The 25917-nt window shown below is 35.0% G+C and overlaps 1 protein-coding gene across 1 annotated transcript in view; it reads left to right on the plus strand.

Annotated features, from left to right (window-relative positions):
• The window catches only part of QKI (QKI, KH domain containing RNA binding), a 155180-nt gene that overhangs the window by 19596 nt on the left and 109667 nt on the right, over positions 1 to 25917 (plus strand). Inside the window, 1 exon segment of the mRNA NM_001003021.2 lies at positions 19238 to 19380. Within this exon segment, the coding sequence (NP_001003021.1) occupies positions 19238 to 19380 (143 nt within the window).

Raw genomic sequence — 25917 nt, forward strand, 5'->3', positions numbered from 1 at the left:
CCATTTACTGTATTTATGGTGATACGCTGTATAATTTATGTTTCTGCCATTTGTATGATGAACTAGACTTAAAGGGTGCAGAATACTCAGGTGTTTATAAGTAACATTCGATTGATAAAATGTCATATAAACTATGAGTCTTAACTGTTTTATATCGCATTTAAATAGTTTATGTTACAAAATTTAAACACAGTGGAAGTATTTCTATTATGGGAAGTCTGGGCTTTGTCATTTTTTACCCTAGGTGACTAATGCTTGTCATTTCTTAGAATAATCTAACCCTTGACTCAACATACAGTCTTTAGAGTGTAATCCTGAATCTTGGTATCTTGTACCATGCTTTTTGGGGCACACTTTCTTCCCATGGTACACATATTTGTTAACAAATATCTGTGTCCAAATTCAGAGGATTATTTGTGACTATTGGAAAGTGAGACCTATTCGAAGGTTGGTAAATATTAAATGAAAAATGCTAATGTAAAATAACAAACATAATATTTCTTAGTATACTTTCTGAAACTGTTGGGAAACTAAAGGGAATTGAGGGTTACTTTTAAGAGGTTATTAGATTTTACTTGGATGCATAACCATGATTAATAGATTATATAATGTACCATGCTCCCTAGAAAATTTAATAGGACTATAGCTGTGGTAAGTCTATTTTCTTTAAATACAGAATAATAGAAATATTTAATTTGAAAGTAAATGTGGGAAATCAATATTTGATGGTTGAAAGAATAGAAGGAAGAAAAAAAAAGTTGTACAGATTCTCTATATTTAGGAAATAGTTTATTGAGGTTGTGCACATGGACTGAATGTATGAAAACCTGCAAGAAACAGTATTACTTCTTGTTAAAATAAGTTCCAGTACTTTCATTTAAGTTACTTAAAGTGCTAGATTGTAATACATCTATATGAGAAGTCAGCCTACATGTGATGTTGAAGATAAAGTAGAATACCTAGCCATCTCTGAAATTTGCAAAGTTTAAAATAAATCAGCACTTCCAGGGGCTCCTGGGTGGCTCAGCTGGTTAAGCATCTGACTCTTGATTTTGGCTCAGGTTATGGTCTCAGAGTCATGAGATCGAATCCCCACATGGGGCTCCACACTCAGTGCAGAGTGGGCTTCTCCCTCTGGCTCTGTTCCTCCCCCAGCTCATGCTCTCTCTTGCTCTCTCAAATAAATAGATAAAATCTTAAAATAAATCAATCCCTCTCTTTTCTTATCACTGATACAGATGCTTTGTCATTTGGTTTATTTGGCTTATATAAGCTGTGGCAAGTTTAGAATTCAGAGATAGAGCCTAAAGATAAATACTCTTTAAGCTAGGCCTTTGTGAGAGAAATACAGTATAGTTATTTTAACTCCTATTTCTGATCCAGTAAATCAATATGTGGAAAGCTATATTTTCAATTTCAGAAAAAAATTAAAATTTTTAACGTATAAGATGAAGCTAGAATAAGGCATATGGAATATTTATGCATCGTATACATATGTAAGAATTAATATATTTTAGTAATATTTAATGTTTTATATAATGTTATACATATATATGGGAGTATACAACATGTGTAATTCATATATATTTTACTGATAGAAGTATTATATGTGTATATATGTATATACATATATATATATAGTGCTTATTAAAATTACCACTTTTCTATAGCAAGATGGCTACAATTTATAATGATTCTGAATTCCAATTTCACTGTTACTAGTGGTGGGTTTACTTTTCTAAAAGGATTTTTTTTTTGGTGATATGTTTAAATTCACATCCAAATCTACTATTGTGATAAATGTAGACACAATTTAGTTCAAGACTGTTTATGCCAGAGTCTGAAACACTTGAAGCATCTAAGTTGTTCTGAAATGATTTTAGAATCATGTGTTTGAATAGTCACATCACTGAATTAGCTCAAGTAATGGATTGTCAGAGCAGAGTGAAATAAGGGGAGTGTTTACAGTAATACTGGGGTTTCAAGATGACAGTATAAGATGTTATTTTTTTCATATTGTTTAGTTTGTTTTTGTTTAGACAACTATTTTAAGTTATTAAATTGTAGTTATGCAAATACACATTTACAGGCCAAATTGTTTCTCCAGCGTTTCTTCCCCCAAATTATTTATTTGAGGCTAAAGTAATTTTAAACTCCAGAACAGTGGTTAAACCAGAACAGGTCAGATCTGGATGCAAAGAGCTCTTTTACCTTTTTTAAAGTGTGTTCTGGGAAAGTGCTGTAGAGAATATTTGCTCCAGGTATTTAAGACTCATTTTTAACAAGCTGAATGTACTGTGGTATTTGTTTTGTTTTTTTTTTTTTAAGTTTTTTTTATTTATTTATGATAGTCATAGAGAGAGAGAGAGGCAGAGACACAGGCAGAGAGAGAAGCAGGCTCCATGCACCGGGAGCCCGACGTGGGATTCGATCCCGGGTCTCCAGGATCGCGCCCTGAGCCAAAGGCAGGCGCCAAACCGCTGCGCCACCCAGGGATCCCTACTGTGGTATTTGTATTAGAGTAGTTTGACTGTTAGAGGAGGTGCTTAGTAAAAGTGAGTTGGAGAAATTAAACTGTATCTTTGTTGCTTTCTACTTGCACTTTGCCATGTATGATTAATTGAGAAGTACTTTGCACAGTTTTATTGGTAGGTGCCTTTTCTCTGTGTCTTTTATGCCTCTAGAGTCTGGGAAAAGACCAGATTTTAGGTAACATATTCATCAAATCAGCAGATAGTTCTCTTTACAAGATACGTGTCAAGATAACAGCATTTGTAGAATACATGGTTTTATATCACAATTCTCATTAGTAATGATGATATGGACATACTTAAGCTTATGTATCAGGTACTTTTTATAAATATATATTCATTATCTCATTTAATCTTTACAGCAATCCTGTGAGCTGGAAAGAAGTCTGATTTTTAGATGAAATGGAGGCAGATTGAGATATTACAATAGTCTTTTTTCAAAGATTGCATTTTCAGTAGTTTCTCTTTGTCATTATTTACAATTTTGTAGTCAAGTGTTCAGTAAGTTTTTTAAAAAGTAAGATTTTATGTGACTTGTAAGCTGTTATTAGGTTAGTTCTGTGCAGAGACCTGGAGACAATGTTTTTCTTGAGTTGTCCTCCTTTATATATACATTACATTAAATTAATTTTAGCTGCTGTCACTACAACTGTAAGAAAGGTGATGATGGTCTGTTGTGTCAATAGCTTGCTTTGACATTGTCATTCTTTTCATAAGAGAAAAAAAACATCACAGCATATTCAGAATGTAGGAAGTATATTAAGTTGCTTTCAAAGCTTGTTCCATTTAACAATATTATGGAAGTGGGTTCACTTTTAAGTTTTATATTCCGATGTGCCTCTTACTGCAGGTTACTAATGGCCCCAGATGCCTGTGAATTGGCCTGGTTTTGAAAAATTTTGTGGCCTTTTCTACTTCCCCGCTTAAAATCTGTGCTGAGGAGTCCTAAGGTACATCTTACTCTTCTGTTGCCTATGAAATTCTCTAACAAAAGATGATATATCTATATATATCTATCTACATATATCTGTCTATATTGCTATACTTTTTCTAGTAGTGTTTGGTTTTAAACAACAATTAGGGAGGAATTCATTTTTAGTGAGTGGATTACATTCATTTTCCAGTGTGATGGGGTTTGTGGAGTGCTGTTTGAAATAGGTTACTTTTAGATTTTGATTTGTATCAGTAATTTTACACTTGCCCCTACTAAGGCAGGCCTCGGTGAAGATAGAATTTCTGTTCTTAGAAATTCTGTTCTTTATGAACTTTCTTTCCACAGAAAACTTGTATTGGTTTTAAGAAACAAATACCTAATTTGCATAGTAACTTCTGTATCTTTAAACTTTAGTGTGCCTACCCAAAAATACACAACTCTTCATTGACCTCTGCCTTTGAGAAGTTTTTAGTAAATGAAAAAGTACCATGATTGAGAAAAACAGAACCATTTGCTTAGATAATTATAGGCATTACTAAAAATAGCAGTCCAGTACAGAAATGAGATTAGGAGTCAGAAAACTACAGTTTGGAAAAAAATCCTTGAGGGGGACAGAAGCATATATTTTAAGCATTTTTCATGTATCAGGTCCATTAACGTAAGTATGTATTATTAGAGTGATAAATACCATGTTTTTTCCACTTATTTTACTTTCCTTCATAATAATTAAAGTGAGGATTTGCATACCATGAATCCAGTTTTCCCTAGTATGATCTTTTCTACTGTGGAACCAAAAGAAACCATAGAACTCTGGCTTACTCTAAAAAAATTATTTTGTCTAGTGTTCAGGTTCAAGTATTTATATCTCAGGACATTTAGCCTCATCTGTCAATGACTTCTAGCCCTTTGATTAAAGGTTATTTACATAGAAACCAGTGCTTACTACTAGAAGAATTACGATGGCAGGAACCATGTTGCTTACCAGGGTGACCCTAGCACCAAACACAGTGCGTGATACCATAGAAAAATAGAACATACTCAGTCAATAATTGTAGTTTGAGTACATATTATGTGCCAGAGACTTTGCAAATATTATTCTAGTTGAGGTTTTTTTTTTTTTTTTTTTTTTTTATGAAACTCAGAAGTTTGGGTCTGGAGTTATCTTAGATAATCCTTACAGGTGAGAGTAAATATAGACCATGTTGGAGGATATGCTGCTAGACCCTGCCAGAGCTTAGATGAGACTATCATTCTAGTTTTAACTTTCTTTCTTTTCTTCATTATTGTATATATCTCTCTACTTGTCTCTATTATATCTTTTCCCATCTTTTCTGTCTGGCTTTTACTGTATTCTATACTCTTCCCATCTTTTCCCCTCTTTTCTGTCTGGCTTTTTCTGTATTCTATCAATGCTTTTCCCATTATCAAGATGGAACAATAATGTTCGAGAGGCAGTGTGATATGGAGGCCTAAATTTGGATCCTGACCTTTACACTTACAAATTATGTCATCTTTGGTAAAAAGTATTCAATCTCCAGATCTTAGTCTCTTAACTATGAAATGGAGACGTGAGCAGTGCTTATCTTTAAGGAAATGGGTCTAACCAGATAATAAAACATTGACCTCCAGGGCAGACTTTGAAGGGCCACTTATTGCTTAGAAAGAAGTTAGATCTCATTACTATAAATTCTGTTTGAGAGATGCTACCATTACCACCACCAGCTAACTGTGTGTCATTCTCAGTATAGTACATTGCTGAGACATTTAAATCAGCCCTGACAAAGGTTTAGATAACAAGAGAAGTAGAGTAACAGCTGGGTAATTTCTTTACAGAGGGGAATTCATTTTAAACTGTCTTCTATAGAGATGCCTCCTTGTGCCCTGCTCTAATGTCTGGTTGGCTTGCTTTCTAGGGGGGCTTTGTCAAACATATCTGCTCTTAGAAGACCAGTCTTGAGTTGGAATGTGAAGTCCAGAGAGAGTAGGAACTCTTTTTTTACCTGAATTCTAGTTTCCTGTTTGAGGACTCCCATGTTCCTTGAATAATTACTCTTGAGAATGTCTGTCTCTTAACCATATAAACTCTATGAGCACTGAATACAACATAATACTTCTAATATTTGTCTGACTTACTGAGATTGTTATAGGATGATAGTATGGAATAAAAGTCCAGTAAAAGCTAAAATTCTTACTTTGCCATAGGAAATATATTGAAGTCCTTCTTTGAGGTCATAATTGGATGAGTACTTCAAGTATTGTTTTTGCTCACTTTGTGATGGAGCAAGGCCCATGTCTGTTTTTGCATATGACTATATCCCTAGGGCCTTTGCCAGTTCCTGACTCATAGTAGGTATACACTACACATTTGTCGAATGCATATATGAACAACCAGTATCTTGTACTATAGATTATTAATACAGTTAAAAAGAGAAAAGCAGGGGTGCCTGGGTGGCTCAGTAGGTTAAGTGTCTGCTTTCAGCTCAGGTCATGATCGAGGGTCCTGGGATTGAGCCCCACATCCATTTCCCTGCTGAGCGGGGAGCCTGCTTCTCCCCTCTGCTTGTGCTCTCTCTCTCTCTCTGTCAAAAAAATAAAATCTTAAAACAAACAAACAAACAAACAAACAAACCTCTAATTCTACATTATTCAGACCAATCCATTTTATAAACAGTCTGTACTTTTAGGAAATAAAATGGAAAAGCTTTCATTTTTATTCTTAAAATTTTTACTAAGTAAGCTTTCAACAAAGAGTTGACCAAAACTATGCGGATTGTAAATATAGAGGTTATTTAAAAAAAAAAAAAAAAAAAAAAAAAAACAAAACCTCAAGAGGAATGAATCATCAGAACCCCTTTGGTGTAGTCCTGATAAGTGGCACCTTAATGGGTTAGGATTTTTTTGGATTTTTTTTTTTTTAAAGATTTTATTTATTCATGAGAGAGAGGGGGTGGGGGGACAGGCAGAGACACAGGCAAAGGGAGAAGCAGGCTCCATGCAGGGAGCCCTATGTGGGACTTGATCCCAGGACTCCAGGATCACACCCTGGGCGTGAAGGCAGGCACTAAACTACTGAGCCACCCAGAGATCCCTGGGTTAGGATTTTTTAAAGCTAAGACTATTCATTTAGATGCATGTGCATTTTATCTTGTCATTTGATCTAAAACACACCAGAAGAATTTAACATTGATATCATGAACATATGTTATTAACCAGGTGTTTTAGATTCTCACAAATCCTGAATAAATACAGCAAGCCCTTTTGAGGCTTGTATTTCTGTCACTTTAAAGGGAAGAGGAGTAAGTCATGAAGCTAATAACCTATTGATGCTTGAGTTAAATTTCAAGCATGTTTTTTGCAGCTTTGCATATTTTTGTACTAATTGTCCTGTTGAGATTGTTCAAAAGGTAGTTTGGTTTTTTTTTTTTTTTTTTGTCCCAAGGAGACAGATCCTTAGGAATATAGCAAAAGGCAAAAACAAAGCAGTCTATCTTCCCAGAGGTTATATTCTTTATGTAGAAGACAGGCAATAAGCAATAAATCTGTTGTATGATATATGGACACTATGAGTCCTGAGAGTGCACTGAACAGGATAAAAGAGATAGGAGTATTCTGGATGGATTGGGGAAGGTTGTGGTTTTAAATAGGGAGATCTGGGTTGGCCTCATTGAGAAATTAATGTTAGAACAGAGATTTGAAGGGGATAGTGGAGTGAACCATACTGCTCTCTGGGGAATAGCTTTCCAAGAGGAAGGAAGGGTCTGTGCAAAACTGAGGTCAGGACCTGCTGTTCCTTGTGTGGCTGTAGCTGTAGATGTGAATGAGGGATGGTGGTGGAGGGGGAGACAGTGGTAAACTGTTTAGGAGATAGTAGGTCAGAAAGGTAAGGGATGGGTGGTAAAGTGGAGCTCCTGTGAGGACCTGGGCTTTTACACTGAGATGGAAGGTCATTAGAGCACTAGTGTGAAAATGTGGTCTGGGTACTCTCCTAGGGAGTCTGTGAGGGCCAGCTATTTTGATGATAATAGTAACTTATTTGACTTCTTACTCTCCTTGCTTGAGTTTATAATAGCGTGTTTCAGAGGCTATATGCTGTGTGGTATTGCAACAGATGGAATTCAGGGAAAAAAAGGTGAGAATTCCATTGTCTCCATTAAGAAAGACATTTAAACAATTTGCAAAAATAGAAAACAGTGTCTCTCCTTATCATTTTGTTGGATAAAATGTTTTTATTTTTTGTTTTCTGTTAATATGTAGTGGAGTTTACTATTATGTTAAAGTGAATCACAAGTAATTTAGATTTGTAGTATGGTATTAACAAGTGTAACTCTCACAAACGCAAGCTCTTTTATATAAAGGCTCCTTGTAGTAATTTTTTAAGCATTGAGTTCTGAGACCAAAAAACGTGAGAACAACTCCGTTAGAGAGTTTTGAGCAAAGTAGTGACATATTACTTGGATTTTAACATGCTAACTCTGGAAAATAGAGACTAGGCCTTGAGGGGCAGTGGTGGAAATAGGGAGACCAGTTAGGTTATTTCAGGTGCTATTTATGTGAGAAATGATTATGGCTGGGACTAGTGTGGTAGCTGGTGAAGGGGTCAAGTGAGATTCTGGATATATTTTAAAAGGTGAGTAAATAGTGTTTGCTGGTGGATTGGATATGATGTGTGAAAGAATGGACTTGGCAGTTTTTGAGATCAGAAGGAACAGGTTTGGGGACAGATAGGAGTTTGGTTTTATGTGTGTCAAGGTGACTTCTTTAGAAGACAGTTGGATGCTGGCATTTGGGAGTTCAGGAATGTTCTTGATCAGGATGTTTTCTTGTATTATTTTGGTAATATTTTTATATGATAATTTCTATTCTAATAAATTAAACTTATGATCTCAAAAGTGCTATATTCTGCATTTTATAAACTCATTAAAATTGCTTTCTAAGAATATTGTTATGATAGTAAAATGTATACTTTAAGAGGCAGTAAAAATGTAGTGTAAATGTCAGTAGCATATATCATTACTTAGATTTTCTGAATCTAGTTCTTTGTAAAGTAAACCAACCTTGGTTTAATTAAAGGGGATTATAGTATAATATATTAAAATCATGTTTTCGGTATCGATTATGTTGACATCTGAAGGTACTGTATATGTTGCTCTTGCTGCAAAATTGAAAATTTTCTCATGCAATCTTGATGCTTGCTATAAAGGACCTTTGGAATATTGTATACAGTAGATTGTTTATTATGGCTAAAAAAAAATTCCTTAGATTTTCTAGTATGAGGAATTTCTCATGTACATGGGCTGCTGTAACACCTGTGAATGTCATTTGACATTCATTTGCTTCAGTTTATGGAATTAAGGTGATGTTCAGATACACAAGTGGTGCATGATTACCAGTCTTTGGTTTCTCTTCCATTGAGCTTGGGAAAAATTTGGAATACGATTGAGAAGGATGATTAAAAATGAAAGAAATTGTTAAGTAGGAGAAACAACCTACCTCCACCCCTCTCCCTACATAATTCCTTCGGAGTTTTAGGAGTTCTGTTTCATTTTCACTCATTTACCAAATTTCTTTTATTTTTTTATTTTTTTATTTTTTTTTTTAAGATTTTATTTATGATAGTCACACAGAGAGAGAGAGAGGCAGAGACACAGGCAGAGGGAGAAGCAGGCTCCATGCAGGGAGCCCGACGTGGGATTCGATCCCGGGTCTCCAGGATCGCGCCCTGGGCCAAAGGCAGGCGCCAAACCGCTGCGCCACCCAGGGATCCCCCAAATTTCTTTTAAAGCCCTAAATAATTTGGAGCTTGAGGAGGATAAAATACATAGGGCGGACCTGTCCTAACTTCCCACAAAAATAAATGTGTAGAGCCTGGTTATATAAGGATTTGGTGCTTTACAAGGATATCATTTAAAGTAAATCCTGGTGTCCAGTAGTTTAGGACATTTTGAAATGTAAATTCTGAAAGGACTAGGCTTGGCTATCTGTAGTTCTTGATTGGTTGTTGTGTTTTTGAAGCCCTTTCTCATGGACTATTGATACAGAGAGGGGGAGGTTCTAAGAAGAAATAGGAAGGTGCCCAAACTTCTAATGGATAGAACTATACCAGGAAGAAACCACAAATGTAATCTGGTCTAACCTGATTTTACAGAAGAGGAAACTGAGACCCAGAGAGTGAAGTTCAAAGCCACACAGATCTTGCAGGGAATCAGAAGTAAAACCTAGGTTGCATGAGTTTCAAGGCCAGTGCTTTTTTCCTTACTACTTGCCGTATTACGAAAGGTTCTATTCCTGTAGAAAGATTGTTTATGGATTATATATAGTCTTCATATTCTTAAAGTGGGTTTAAAGTACATGTGTTTTTTTAAGCAGTAACTGTTAAAATCTAAAAGATTATTTTGAATTAAAGAGATTATTCTTATAGATTTTCGAGATCCTCAGTTTTATTGGTAAGTAGGCATTGTATTTTTTCAAAGACTAGAAAAGTAAGACATTCGCATGGCTTTCATTTTCTCTCACAACTATCCCCCCTCAATGAGAATAAATAACTGAGGCCGAAACAAAAACTTTATTTTGCAGCACATTTAGGCTTATACAAAAATAGAAGTATAGCACAGAGGTTATTGGTTAAGAATTCATACAACTACAGTACAATTAGCGGAACTGGGAAATTAACATAGATACAATATTATTAACTAATTTGCAGATCTTACTCAGACTTCACCAGTTTTCCTATTCACATCCTTTTCCTGGTAAGGATCCAATCCAAAGTCCCACACGGCATTTAGCGGTGATCTCTCTTTAGTATCCTCCAGTCTGTGACAGTGTCGTATTCTTTCATGATGTTTCTCTTGGTATTTTTATTTTTATTTTTTTTTATTTTTTTAAAAAGATTTATTTATTTATTTATGATAGAGAGAGAGAGAGAGAGAGAGAGGAAGAGAGAGAGAAGCAGGGACACAGGAGGAGGGAGAAGCAGGCTCCATGCCAGGAGCCCGACGTGGGACTCGATCCCGGGACTCCAGGATCGTGCCCTGGGCCAAAGGCAGGCGCTAAACCGCTGAGCCACCCAGGGATCCCTCTCGGTATTTTTAAAGATAACTGGTCAGTTATTTTGTAGAACATTCTCAATTTTTGTTTGATATTTTCTCATTATTAGATTGAAGTTCTGCATATTTGACAAGTAAACAAAATTACTGTTTGGCCTATCCACCACTTCTTGTATTTATTTATTCAGTTATATCATAGTGGTCTCATGGATTATAATCTGTTATTATCATTACCATAAAATCTTTTAAAGCAAGCATTTATTTTTAAGAAGTTAACATATTGAGATGTTTAAATATTTAAAAGGCATGTAAGAGTATATGGTAAAGAAATTCTCTCTTCCACCCCTGTAATGTTGGACACCCATTTTCTGTTGTTATGAGTTTCTCTTCTTGTAGTAATGTTGAAAGAGTTGGGAAAAGAGTTATTAATAAGGATTGCTAGATTCTCAAGTGTTACTTTTTACCCAGATTCCAGTAGCATCTGCTGGTTAATTGTTGCATTTTCAGATCTTCATTAACAGTGTTTCTTAACCAGGTGTCTTAACCTTCAGATTTAAAATTTAATACAGTGGGTATTATATCGTGATAAGGATTGGTTTCCCCTGTGTATTTTAAAAAACTAAATGACTAGAAGGCAACATTTTTCTTAAAAAACCCATGACATATAATAACATACAACTAACTAGATTTAAAATGACCTCCAAACAAAATCCGATTTAAATGAAAAAGTTATTGGTTTTCATTCCCTTTAAAAATTTCCCCCATTCTGTTCTTTTCTTTGTTTTTTATTTTTTATTTTTTGTTTTGTTTTGTGTGTTTTGTTTTGTTTCTTTGTAATGGCTTGTTTTGCCTTCTCTGTATGCCAGCATTCATTCATTCATTCATTCATTCATTCATTCATTCAGGATTGTCACTTTTCTAGGCACCTAGGGCTAGATTTCACCTACTGTGCTGTGTTCTGTTAGCAATTTTTTTTTGTGTGTGTGTGTGTTCTGTTAGCATTAAGAGAGAACTGCAGTCTTTTCTGCAGTCATTCGTAAACAGTGGACTGAATGTTTTTGGAGCACAGGCTAGCAATAAACTAAAAGTTGGTTTGTTCCATTTTCCTATTTTCCATTCTTTAATTATTGTTTCTTAAAGTAGGTTTTAAGGGCTTATTCCAGGAAGTCCTTTATGAAACTCTAAATAAAACTAGTTGGTCTTGATGTGATACTGAATCAGTTCTTAAATCTCTGAGCACTGTTTTTTTTTTCTTATCTTTCTTTCTTTCACTTGTTCTTTGTTTCTTTCTTTCTTTCCTAAAGTGGGTATTGTATCTACTTCACTTTATGGTGAGAATCGGGATAATTCATATATAAAATGCCTTAGCATGGTGGAAGTGCTCATATTAAAAAAATAGGTCTTTGTAGTTTATTTTTATATTTGGAAGTCAGTGACTTAATCTTGATTTTACTATTACAGAGGGAATCCAAGATTATATGCAGCATTTTGACTTAAAGTGCTTTCTAACATCCTAATGAAAATATCTTTACTATTTTACAAAAGTAAAAAAAAAATTCTTAGAATAATGTGAGAGCCAGTAGTCCCTGTAAATCCATCACCCAGAGATGATTACTGTTAATAGTTATATCCTTTTTTTGACTTAAAATACATGTACTTAGTATAAATTGGATCATATAATAGACATTATTTTCTGTAACATTTGAAAGAGCTTTTCCAGGGAGGTGCAGCTCCTGTTAAATGCCTTCCTTGATACAAAACTGCTACTGAGAGCAATTATGGAACCAGGATGGACATTTCTATAAGAACTTTGCTGTTTCATGTTTTTTATGTGAAATTTATCCACAGTTTTATACAATTGTTAATTAAATTAAATTGCCAAAGCAAATTCGAAGGAGAGCCATGATGTGAAATCTAATTTTGTAGTTTTTCTCTTTTTGCATGTAGTTGTGTTTATCACCCTACCCCCAAAATCAGGTCCCATTAGAGAATTGATAGCTTGATTTATTTTATTTTATTTTATTTTATTTTATTTTATTTTATTTTATTTTATTTTATTTTATTTTATTTTATTATTTTATTTTATTTATTTTATTTTATTTTATTATTATTTTTTGCCAGTTTTCAAGCAGTTGCCTCAAAATTAAATCTGATTTATTTGTTTATTCAAGTAAGCAAAACACATTTTACTAAGTGTGGCATAGTCTCTATTAACCTGTGTTTTCTATACCTTGTAGGTGTGGCTTTTAAAAATAAGTACAGTACCTTGTAGGTGTGGTTTTTTAAAATAAGTACAGTGAAGTTATATTATTTTTGCTCTTCTCAAAATAGCTTTAAAACTTTCCTGTATTTAGTAAAACCTGAATTAGAGGTTACTTTTTACAGAAGAGATCTTTGTTCCCTCTAAGTACATAACAGCCAACACCTAAAGTGGTGTTTGGTTATAAATAGACTCTTAATACTACTCTTTTAAGATTTGGTATGTTTCATGTAACTGGAGACTGGTAATTTGTTAATTAAGACCTAAAATAAAATCTTCCTTTGCTTTTTATGTTCCTTTGCCAGATTAGTATCCAGCAGATAGTGAGGGAATAATAGAGCCTATTTAAAGTTCAATTGAAGTGATGAAAGTTGTCATTTTAACTTCCAAAATTTTTACTGTGTACATCAACGCATATATTGTTATAAATGGTTTTTATTTAATGATTAAATTAATGGAAAACAATTTTAAGATGCACTAACATTTTCATTTCGTTCTATATTTTAGGTCTAGCTGTGTTTTAATGATAATTTTTTGATGGATTTTAAATGTAAGACTCAAAAAGCAAATAGATGTCAAGATAAAATGTATATGATATGAGTAGTGAGCCAGTTGAACAATTGGAATTAGCTATCACAACACTGGGTATAAGATGAGTTTTGTCTGAAATGTTTTCAGTGTTTTAACAAGTTGTCTTTTAATTTGTACTGTTAAAATCCTGAAAATAAATCTTTCATGCATTTTATTTTTATTATTTGTATATCATTAATAGCTTTTGTGTACTACTGAGCCAGTAAATATTTTTCATATTTCATTGCCTAATTTTTATTTTCTTGGTTTAAGATTGTTGAAAAAATTCTAAACCAGTTAGTAAAATAGGGTTACATTCTAGTTTTTGTCTTCCGACATTGCAGCATTGAATTTATACATAGTTATTATCTATCTGTCTTTCTTGGTAAATAACTGCTTAATTTTATAATTTAGATTTCTCAGCCTTTATTTTTCTATTCTCTAATAGTTCTTCATGTTGTTCTTATTTCTGACATTTTACTTTCCCACAGAGAGGTTGATATATTAATCTAGTAATTCAGATTTTTTTAAGAATGTGCAAATTTTAAAGTACTAGAGGGTGGGATGCACATACAGTAATTCAGGTATTCTAAATGAGTAGTGGTGATAAAGAAGCCAGAGGCAAAAGTAAGCTGAACCTTATAAAATGTTAAGAAGGATATTAAAGCAAAGCTTTTTGTTTTTGGTGAGTTAGGTGAATTAGGGAAAGGAAAAAGGTGATGTAACATTAACAGATCATATAGAACAGTGACCATTTTCCCTCTGAGGAGGAGAATTCATTGATAATTGACTTTTAGTTTGGAAAAGGGAAGAATCAAGATCTTTAAAGCAGAGAAATGTAAGGAGACAGTAGTATGACTAAAACAATTTTCATGCTTAAATAAAAGTAGTTTTCAGGATATTGAAATTTGAAAAACTGTCATTATCAAATATCAGTTCTAGAAAATACGGAAAATGAGAGTACCCCGAATGCTGGAAGGTGAATACTCCCAAAAGCTGGAAGCTTTTTATTCTAAACTTGAAGGTGCAACCTTTAGAATCCCAAACACATTATTTCCTGATGAAACTATGGATCCCAAGGGAGATTCAGGTCCTACTGTGGCTTGAGATGTCAGGTCATTGATCAAGTATGCAAGCTGCAGAAATGTGTGTGCTATGAAATTTTAGTTAGTTAGATCCTTGACTCAGAATAGTCATCCCTAAAGGATGTCAACTAATAGATTAACAGTCTGAAGGGATTTGTCTAGTAGAAAACAACCAGGGAAAACTTGAAATCGCCTACTGTATTGGTGTCTAAACAAATAGTTGTGGAAGTATGAAATGGTGGAAGCTTGGTTTAGCACCACCAACATTTGAGCCTGATCTGGGTGATGTGCTTGTTGAAGAAGAAAAGGTGTTCTCAGACACACTGTGGCCTTGGGGTGTTTGGGACTGGAGGTAAGCAGCCTGTTTACATTCTCATCAGTTGTCAGGGAAGGAAGTGTGTGATACAGGATTTTCCATTTTAAAGGGCATAGATAAATGGAGTGGGTCTAAATGAGTGAGAGGGTATAAAAACCATGTTATTAAATAGCTCAGAGAAGAGGATACTTACGAAATTGTTGTATTTTTAAGGCTGTCTAGGAACAAGGCATTGCATCTATGTTATAAGCTTTGGAATGTTGAGTGGGGGGCAATTGGGAGAAATTTTAGGATTGGTTTTGATTCTTGTAAACTTGAATAGCTTCAGATATGTCTAAAACAAGTTGTTCTGATACTGGGGATTTTTTGTGTTAGTGTAATGGGAGTTTTCATACTAGGTGATTAAAGAAGTGGTTCTGAACTTTTAGTCCTGAACCACTGTTGTAGATTAATGAAGGTAGTTTGGAAATGAGATATTTGAGCATTATCATGCAATGTTCAATACAACAAAAGTTTATACAGTTGCCTCTTGAACGTCACAGGAAGTTGGGGCACTGATTCCCATCATGGTTGGAAGTCCATGTATAACTTTTGATTCCCCAAGCCTTATCAATAATAAAAACCAGTCGATTAACACATATTTTGTATGCCATATGTGTTATATTTTGTATTCTTACAATAAAAGTTATCCATAGAAAAAAATGTTAATAAAATTTTAAGGAAGAGAAAAATATTTTGACTGTACTTACTGTGTTTATCGAAAAAACTAGCTGGGTTATTATAAGTGGACCTGTGTAATACCAACTGTGTTGTTTAGGGGTCAGCTGTATAAAATGTATTAATTATGAAGCCCTTCTGTGTTTCATAAACACCTGTAAACCCAGCACTTATAAAGGAATTAGCACTACCCATACACATGACATGTTTCTGTAATATTTTGTCCACGTTTATTAGAACAACTTAATGGATAACATTAACAAAAACCTGATTGCCAGGACAGATGTACTAAAAGCTTTGGCGACAAGACTTTTTAAAATGTGGGGTTAGGGGAGAAAATAATAAATGGGGTCCTTGCTTACTAAGGTTGGAAAACAATGGATTTAGTTAAGTCATTCAATAAGCAACCTCTAATTATGTAAGGTACAGGTGCTGAGAGGTTAAGTAAGAGACTTATCTAAAATCACATAAACAGTTACTGTTAGAACTGGAATCAGAACTTTTTTTTTTTTTTTTTTAAGATTTATTTTTTAAGTAATCTGTATACCCAACAAGGGCTTAATTTAAAACCCTGAGATCAAGAGCTGCACGCTCTACCAGCTGATCCAGCCAGGTGCCCCAGAACTTGCTTTAACTTGAGTGTTGTAAATAACATGCCAAGAAATGCTGGTGATTTCCTGGCTTTTAGAAAGGTGCTGTTGATAAAGGTAGTACTCAGCTGCTTAGACTCCCACGGAGGGTAAGATTGTAAGATCCTTGAGAACTGGGACTTAGTCATCTTTTCATTCATATCAATATTGTGTTGCTTAATTTGTGTCCTATTATTACACTGAGTAATACATCTGAAATTGAAAGAAACATGGTAGGAAGACTTTTTATCTTAAGAAAAGTAGAATTTATAATTACATTGTTTATACCTTTGCCTCACATACACTCTGTCATTAGAAAATAAAGGTCAGAGTTTTTTTCCTTTTGACTGGTCTCTTGACCTTAACAACCTTTGGCAGAGTCCTGCTTTGTGCTACTACCATCTCTAAGCCATACCTCTTAGTGTTCTACTTTAGGGTATCTCTTTGTTTATATGCATATATGAAACTAACTTCTTTGAAAGCTTGAAATCATGACTTGTTTAACTTAAATGTGCTCATTGACCACCCACCTGCCCATCCCACTGAGTATTAACAGAGGGCCCACTGTGTTCAAGGCACTGTCCTAGGAGCTGGGGACATAGTGGGTAGCAGAATCTCACAGAACTTCCAGCTATTAATTAGAGAATCACACAAATATTTAGAGAAATGTAGTTTAAATGGTAAATATATCTTCTATTTTATCATTAACCATTTAGATGTGAAGGTCATTTATTGTAATATTTATGTATTTTTTAATTTAGTCATCTAATCTGGATTTCCTTTTACTTGATTCTCTTGGTTTTTCTAAGTTTGATACATTTGTTTACCTGGATACATGTTGTTTTCCTTTTTAGTCTTTTGTATTACTGTGGTTATAGATTTTTAAATATTGGACTCTTCTTGCATTCATGGTATAAATTCCACTGCCTTGGTGCATTATTTGATATGCTGGTGCCTATTTAGGATGTTTGTGTTAACATTTATACGCACATTTTATCTATAGTTTTCCCTTACGTTACTGTTAGGATTTTTATATCAGCGTTCTTAATGCCATAACAAGAATTAGACAGTTTCTGAAGAGGAAATTTAAATGTACTAAATTAATATTGAAAGTCCTTTTATATAGCTACCTGGACTAAAGGATATATGCATGATTTTAATTAAATTTCCCTAATGTCCTTTGATTAATTACTTGCTGTAATTATGTAAACAGTTTTTTATGTTTAGCTTATTACTTAATGGTTGAAAACGTGATTGGAGAATTGCTGTCACATGCTAATTTAAAATAAACACTAGTTTGATACTGGACATTTTTAGGCAAGATTTCATAATGAAACTAGAAGTATTAAAAAGAACTTAAGGAATAAAGTCTTGCCTTTATGATGTAGTTAAATCCAAGGTACCTTCTTTTGATTTCTTAAAAATTGCTCTTGCTATTCAGAGGTGCACGTTTGGTAAGCTTTGACAAGCAAATTGTTATTTAAGAGGTAAGATTTGTTGTAAAATGAATATTGCCATCATTGAAGCAGAAAATGTATTGTAATACAGTATTTTCACTGATTTAAGACTATCTGGGTAAGAACACGTTTGATCATGACTTTTTTGCTGTGTTGAGTTTTATTTAGTAAAGTGATTATATACATAGTTAAGAAAATTAAAGTGTGCATTCATATTTCATAGTTCCTTAATAGCAGTAGATTGAAATTCCATGTTTGGAAGGCATATAAAACAAATTTTAAAAATAAAAGGCATTTTACTTTTAAATATTAATGGATACAAGCCTCTTCCAAGGAGGATGTAATGTGTAGCATGGAGAGACCGTTGCAGAGACATTCAGCTAATTTAGTTAGTGACAATCCTTATTAGACAGTATAGTATGTTCTAATGGGCAGAGGTCTGTCCCATAACACGTTGTGGAAGCTTAATAAAGATTTCTTGAAAATTAATCAATTTTTTTGTGCAAGTCTTGATTCACCGGATTTCTCTCTTGTATTTTTTCTTAAAAGTATATTTATACCTGGGAACTGTCCTAATAATTTTTTTAAAAGGTCGTTGACTTTAGGTAATTCTGCTTTTCTTATATTTCATTCATTGACCTGATGTAGTTTGGTCTCTGTTAACCATCTTTTCCTTGAAACTTCTCTGATCCCCAGAGGCTTAGGGGTCAACTCCAAGGTACCTCTCTTTTGCTCTTTACTTTACCATACTTCTGTGGTATTTGACATTGTTGATTACCCTGCTCTTGGGTCTGTCATTCTTAAGCTTCTTTGACACCTCTCTCTTCCCTGCTTTTGTTATCCACCTTCATTTCTTCTTGATTTGGATCTTCTTTGCTTTATTCCTTTAATGTTGCTTTTTCTAGGATCCATTCAGTCTTTCCTTCTGTCCTAAGACATCTCTTCTGTTCCTATAGCTTTGACTAACATATTTGTATATCAGACTCAGACTTCTGCTGAACTTAAAAATCCGTGTATCTATTGGACATCTGTTCGGATATTCCAAAGATATCTAAAATAGCCAAGGAAGTAAACCAGCTTAAATCTCATTCAGATTAGTTCTGAAGTTTAGAAGAGCCTTTGTTATTAGTTTTGTCTGATAGGCCTTCTTATTTGACTAAGGCTCTTATTGGAATGACTGGCCTCATTTAAACATGGAGAAATTAGGTGAAATGACAGGTATATATATCATAGAGGGTAAGAGCTTCGGCTCTGCAGTCAACTTAAAATATAGCGGCCCCTGGATGACGCAGTCAGGAAATGTCTGACTTTTGGTCAGCTCAGGTCAATCTCAGGGTTGTGAGATCAGACTCCATTGGGCTCTGTGCTCAGGGCAGAGGCTGTCTGGGACTCTTCTCCCTCTGCCTGCCCCCTTTCCCCCAGTTTACATGTGTTTATTCTCTCAAATAAAAAAAATCTTTTAAAAAATATTATTTGGTTGATGTAAATTTGATTTCTGGTAGAAATTAATTAAGGCTATAGTCCTGTTAAACATAGACTTAATCGAGGGAATAATAGAATAGGTTAACAGTTCTTTACTCTTTGAGTTTTAACACTTTATCAATGAAACCCTCCCCTACCTTCTTTTTATTTTTTTTCCTTCACTAGGCGGAATATTTTTTTGTCTAACACATTTAAAATTTTTACTTTTAACAGAAATTAGCAGAGTACGGAAAGACATGTACAATGACACATTAAATGGCAGTACAGAGAAAAGGAGTGCAGAATTGCCTGATGCTGTGGGACCTATTGTTCAGTTACAAGAGAAACTTTATGTGCCTGTAAAAGAATATCCAGATGTAAGTATATTTTGTTGTTTTATTCAATTTTTTTTTTCTGCTTCACCTACTTTGGGAAGGGATGTATCTGGTGATAAATACTTAAGCATTGTCAGCAGCTTTGAAAAGAATGGCATGTGAGGGACTAAAGGTGTGATTAATTTGGTGTGGACAATTTAAAAAAATTTTTTTTAGTTATGTTTTCATTTAGTTGCTGCGATGTCACTTTTGGAAATGCATATGTTAAAGACTTGGTTTTAGATTTCAAATCGAGGCCAGAATTATAGAAAGAGCTTTGGCCTGAATGTTGCAGAGGGCACCAAATACAATTCTCTACACATCTTTAATCTGACCTCAGAAAAGGCACAACCTGGGCCATGTCATCCTTTCAGTAAAAGGAGAAGTTGAACTATGTGACAGCTAAGCTTCCTTTCAGTTCCACAATTTTTATGATAACCACTGTTCATAATTTTTTTATTTTGTCTTTTTCATTCTTGTTTCTTGCCTATTCTTCATAAACATCATGTTTCAAGTAGCCTCCTTGTCCTATACCGCTTAATTTATAATTAGCTCCAAACTCTTTGTGTTTGTTACAAAGCCCTATGTCATATAGTTCTTTCTATCTCTCTGACCTCATCTTAAGTGATTTTCCCTCTTCCTCAATATGCTGTAGCACTGTAGTCACATTGACTATTAGAACAAGTCAGGTCTATTCCCAGCCTAAGTACATTTATGTTAGTTATATACTGGCTGGCTTCTTTTTGTGATTAAGATTTTTTAGCTCAGATGTCACTCAGAAGCCTCCCCTCACTATTTTATCTAAAACCATCTGGTTACTCATTGTTTCACACTAAGTCTCTCTTTTTTTTCTGAGGAGCACTTGCTATTTGGTATTTTTAAAATTATTATTTTTTATTTCTTTGCATCAGAATACAAGGTACTTAAGAACTTTTTGTTATTGTTGTTTACCATGTACTCCCAGTACGCATAATATTTGCACATAATTGGCTCCAGGACCTTTTGAATAAATAAAGTCAAACGGGTGGTATTTTGCTAGGTCAGAGAATTATTCTGAAATCAAAACTATTCTGCAAGAAGGAGTTGGTATTGTAAGGTCAAATGTATATTTATATTCTAAGGTTCATTGATTTGGTGGACAGTATACTTATCTAAAGATGGAAAATAAATACCTTAAGTTGGATTAATGGAAAAACACGTTGACATTTCACAAGTTGCATTTCTAATACCATTTTCTTTAAGGCTAGTACATTTACCTTGAAAGTACTTTTGGTTGCACACGTATAAACAATTCTGGGTAATGTAGGCAAAGAGTTTATTGGAAGATAATGTGGTATAAAAGGGTTAAAGAAATGGCTGGAGAACAAAACCTCATGTAAGAGAGGGCCCAGAGCAGCTCTGAGAACCTCAGCACTAGGAATTTGGACTTTGTCTTTGAGACCTTTACTTTTAACATAATTTGGCTTCAGCGCCTCCCAGACTATCTTCAAACTTCAGATTCTTAGGAGAGCACATGTGTTTTGGACCAATCTACCATGACTAAAGATGGGGGGTTAACTAACATAACCTAGACGAGATTACTTTGGTCTCACCCTTGAGGATTGGAATGATTTCCTAGAGATGAGAAATTATGATTTGGGCAGTTGTCCCAGTTGGTGTCTACTGCTGTTTGGTGTTTCATTATCTCCTAAATGATATCAACCTTGTCATCTGCTTCTTTAAAGGATAAAGTTTTAGCACTAGCCATTAACATAGAATTATGTAAGATCATCAGATCTTGTTAGAGGATATAACCTTGATCTGCCTGGACCCCGTTGGAAAAAATCCTGTTCAGGGAAGGTGATATTTGTATTGCATTATTTAAAAGACATGTTTGAGGGGTACCTGGGTGGCTCCGTTGGTTAAGCAGCTGCCTTTGGCTCAGGTTTTGATCCCAGTGTCCTGGAATTGAGCCCCTTGTTGGGTTCCTTGCCCCGTGGAGAGCCTGCTTCTCCCTCTACCCTTCCCCCCCAGTCATGTGTGCTTGCTTTCTCTCTCCCCCTCTCTCAAATAAATAACACTTTTTTTTTTTTTTTTTAAATCAAAGACGTGTTTGATATAATCCTCTAAGTCAGAAGGGATAGATTTTGTAGTGCGGGTCCAGAAGGAGGTAAATTTTCACTGTATTCCTGTCTTTTTCCCACCTGTTGGGCTTCATTACTATGGTCCGCTCCTGTTGCTGACAGGTGTTTGGCGGTGTACCATTGTCTAGGTCACTGGATCTCAAAATGTGGTCTCAGACTGTAGTATCCATGCCCTCTGCGAACTAACTTGTCAGTTAGTTTCAAGCCCTACTCTAGACCAGTTGAATCAGAAGCTCTAGGGGCAAGACCTAGCAATCTGCCTTCCAACCCATTTGCGTGTAGATGATTCTGATGCATGTTAAATTTTGAGGAGCACTGCTCTTACTTATCATCAGAATAAGCAGGGCTAACAGGTGGTTCTTTTGCTAAGCATTGTTCCAGGAGGTAGGTATAGTGTTGGATTAAACAATGCTTCTGCTTTTGGGGAGCAGACATTGTGGTAGCAGAAACTGGCAATAAACAAATGAATATTTATTTTAGGTGCAGTCAGTGCTATGGAAAAAACTAAGGTAGGCTAAGCATGTAAATGATGACTGTGTATTTTTGGTAATAGTAGCTCTTAAGAGAGAAGGAATGCAGAGACATGACTGAAGTGATGAGGAGGAAGACATGAAAATTATGTGAAGGGAGAACATTCCAGGCAGAGTGAACAGCATGTGCGATGACTGAGGCATGAGTATCTTGGGAGGTGTGGGAAGATACAAGATCATGTAGGGGTTGTGGGCCCCAGTAGGGATATCAGATACTGTTCTGAGTGAAATGGGAAGCCATTCAGATATTTTGAGCCAAGGAGTGACATGGGCTCAGTTGTTTTTTAATAGATTCATTCTGGCTGCTGTGAGCAATGGTGACAACAGGGACACCAGCTTAGGGGGCAGAAGAGGAACTTGAACAAGAAGACATAGAAATTCTTGGATCTTGCATAGACTGTTAATTTAGAGCCAGTAGCATTTGCTGATATATTGGTTATGGAGTGTGAGGTAAAGCCAGGAATATCTCAAAGTTTTTAATCCATTGAATAACAGAATCACTAGTTGCTGAGCTAGAAAAGACTAAGGCAGGAGCCCATTGAGAAGGTGGGGATTCCGCAGTTCTGATGTAGAGGTGTTGAGTTTGAAGTCAAATGTCAGTGTGTGGGCATACCAAATAGGCAGGTTGGTGGATGAGTTGCGGGTGACTTTTGGTACCCAACAATATCGATTTTAACAAAGCTTTTTAAATGAGAAATTTAGTTATAATTCATAAGAGGAGTGATAGGGATTTAAAACCATCCTGGTTCTCCAGATAATTTTTTTTAATACCTTAATTTTAACTCTGTTACAGGAATTTAAGTTATATTTTATACAAGAATTCTGTTAGAAGAATTAAGTTAATTAGGGTATCTGGGTGGGTTAGTTGGTTAAATGTCCGACTCTTAATTTTGGCTCAAGTCATGATCTCAGAGTCCTGAGATTGAGCCCTGCCTCTGTCCTTGTCTGCTTAAGATATCTCTCTCTCTGTCTCCCTCTGCCCCTACTCCCCCAGTGTGTGTACATGTGTATGCGTGCGCTCTCTCTCTCAAAAAAGAAAAAGAAAGAAGTTAATAAAGTGTGTTAGAGAATTTAAGATTTTTTCTTTGTGGTTATTAATATATACCAAATGAGTAGTAACTGTTTTGTGGTCTATATTAGGATATTTATGTCATCACCTTTTGAAAAAATGAAATACTATTAAAGTAAAACATAGGGGTCTGTCAGATTTTGGCAGTCTGGGAAAAGATTTATTTCAGAATTATTAATTAGATAATGGGCACAGTGAAACAAAGATGCATTCTTGCTTTTCTTCACTTACTGAATCTTAGAAATCATTTCATATGCTTCTCTTCCACCTTCCCCATTTGCATGTAGGTTTGATTTTGTGAGTGAATTCATTCTATTTAACTCAAAACTGCTTTTATTATTTAATATTTATTTTAGAGACATATGTGTGCATGCGTGGTGGGGAGAGGGAGAGAAGATCTGAAGCAGCTTGCACTGAGCATGGAGTCTGATGCAGGGCTGGATCTCACAACCCTGAGATTACTACCTTAGCTGAAACCAAGAGCTCAACTGACTGTGGCACCCAGGTGCCCCTGCTTTTATTATTATTAGAGCTTTGAAGGGGCATGTGACATAGTAGTCAAAAGTGTGGACTCAACCCAGACCTCTGCCTGGCTCTACCAACTTATTTTGTGACTTTGGGCAAATTACTGGTCATTTATGGTTCTCCATTTTCTTACATTTCTAAGGAGATAGTCTCTCACAGGTATATGAGGAGTTAAAAGTGAGTTAATACACGTAAAGCACTTGAAAAATGCCATAACACTGTATAAGTGTTAACTAGAATGCAGGGTCCATGAGGATGGGGATTTTGTGTCTCTTTGTATTCTCACTGCCTAGAATAGTATGTAGTATTTACCATTACATTTACCATTGTATATGGTATAAATATTTGTTGTACATATCTATGTGAAAGCTTCACTTTTTCAAATACTGCTAAACTTTTAATTTGTCCTTTGCATTTGCACATAACTTATTTTATAGAAGTATTAATTTGGAGATACTGTTTTGGACTTGGTTGTGTATAGCTCTGGGACTTACAAGAGAAGAAAGTTTTAGTATTTGAGAAATGAAGTAGTGTGGTATAATGTCCTTCACAGTATTTTTTTAATCAGTGGCTTAATGATGTTTGAATGGGAAGGGAATTGAAAATGAACTGAAAAATTCTTCAAAATTGATATTTAGCATTTATATTTATTAATAAAGCAGACTTTATTGCATCTCTGCTGTGTCCAAGCACGTCCTAGAGGTTGAGATATTAATTCTGTTGAGAAAACTCTTGGACATACTTGAATAATAGTGGGTTTTTGAGCCAGACAGGCCTTAGTTTTGAATCTTGGCTTTACTCCCATATTGGTGTATTTGTCAACAACTGTCTTAATACTCCATAATAAGTTACTCTAAAACTTACTGGCTTAAAGTAACAAACATTGGTTTTTGTGCTCTTTAGCCTTCACTGTATTGTGGCTGAGATTCTGCTGATGGGGCTTAGCTTCACTTGACCTAGGCCAGCTGCAGGTGGGTTTAGATCTTTGTGTTCTTGCAAGGCTCAGTCCAAAGGGGCAGCAGCAGCAACTAGGAGTATGCTCTTCTCATGGTAGGTCACTGGAATACCAGAGCGAAACCAAATTGCTTAAGCACACGTAAGGCCTCTCTTCTCATCTGCTAACATTCTGTTGGCCCAGTGATTGTCAATTGTGGATGATTTTGCCCCTCTCAGACATTTGGTAGTATCTGGAGAGATACTGGGTTGGCGAAGCTACAAGGGGTAGGGGTACTAGTGGCATCTACTAGGTGAATGCCAGGGATGTTGCTAAACATGTTAAAATGAACAGGGGCAGGCCCTCCACAACAACTGATTGTCCTACACCAAATGTCAGAAGCAGTGAAATTAAGAAAGTGCAATATGTCACTCAGTCCACAGTAAGAAGGAGACTGGAATAATTACTTGCTGAAAAATAATCCAGACTATCACATTGGCTTTAAGCAGATTGTTAAATTCTTAGAGTATGTTTCCTTGCTGGTTAAATTCTAAGACCCACCTCATAAAATTGTTTGGAAGAATAAAGATAACAAACATATGGCATCTGATAGTGCACTCAGTCTGGCTCTTGTGGTCGTGAACATGAAAAAAAATTCCTTTTGAAGGAGTCATAGTCTTTAATGAAAGATAAAGTAGATTACATCAAATCATTTAAGACTATGTAAGTTTATCATACATGCATAAAGTGACAGGCATGAAGAAGATTAAAGTTACACATAGGCCATCAAACTGGTAATTTGGTTGGTTGAGTTAGTAAGGACTTGTTTGAATTCATGGAGATCTTATAAAGCACTATGTGAATAAAGTTAACTCTGATGTAAATAGGAGTTAAGTTTCAATGAGTCAGTAATAATTCTGTCACTAAATATGCCTAGTTATTCAGTTTTGAGTTGTCAGAAATTCTTTTATAGGATCTACCTGAGTGGTAGATAAGTTCCAAATACTGTCAAGGTCTATCTGTTACGGGTATTAGTCGTGTAGTACAAACATGAACAGATTAGATTAGATTGTTTAACTCTTTACTTGGGTTGTGATATAAAATTGTAGTGAGACTTTCTCCAGATACTTAATATGAAGATAACTCTGAGTTTTTGATGTTTTTAAAATGAATTTTAATTTTGAATGATTGTAGCCTTGAAAGGTAATGTCTTGGGTGTAAGCTATCATGAAGACAGTTGTCAAAGATTTGTAAGATGGAGAAATGCATTTTCAAATATTTTTGCCAAAAAGGATCCCAGCCTGGCCACCTTAATAAAACAGATTTATAATAATTACTCGTCACTTCCTGCAGTCTCAT

The sequence above is a fragment of the Canis lupus genome, chromosome 1 (assembly GCF_011100685.1).
Source record: "Canis lupus familiaris isolate Mischka breed German Shepherd chromosome 1, alternate assembly UU_Cfam_GSD_1.0, whole genome shotgun sequence".
In the NCBI taxonomy this organism is placed as follows: domain Eukaryota; kingdom Metazoa; phylum Chordata; class Mammalia; order Carnivora; family Canidae; genus Canis; species Canis lupus.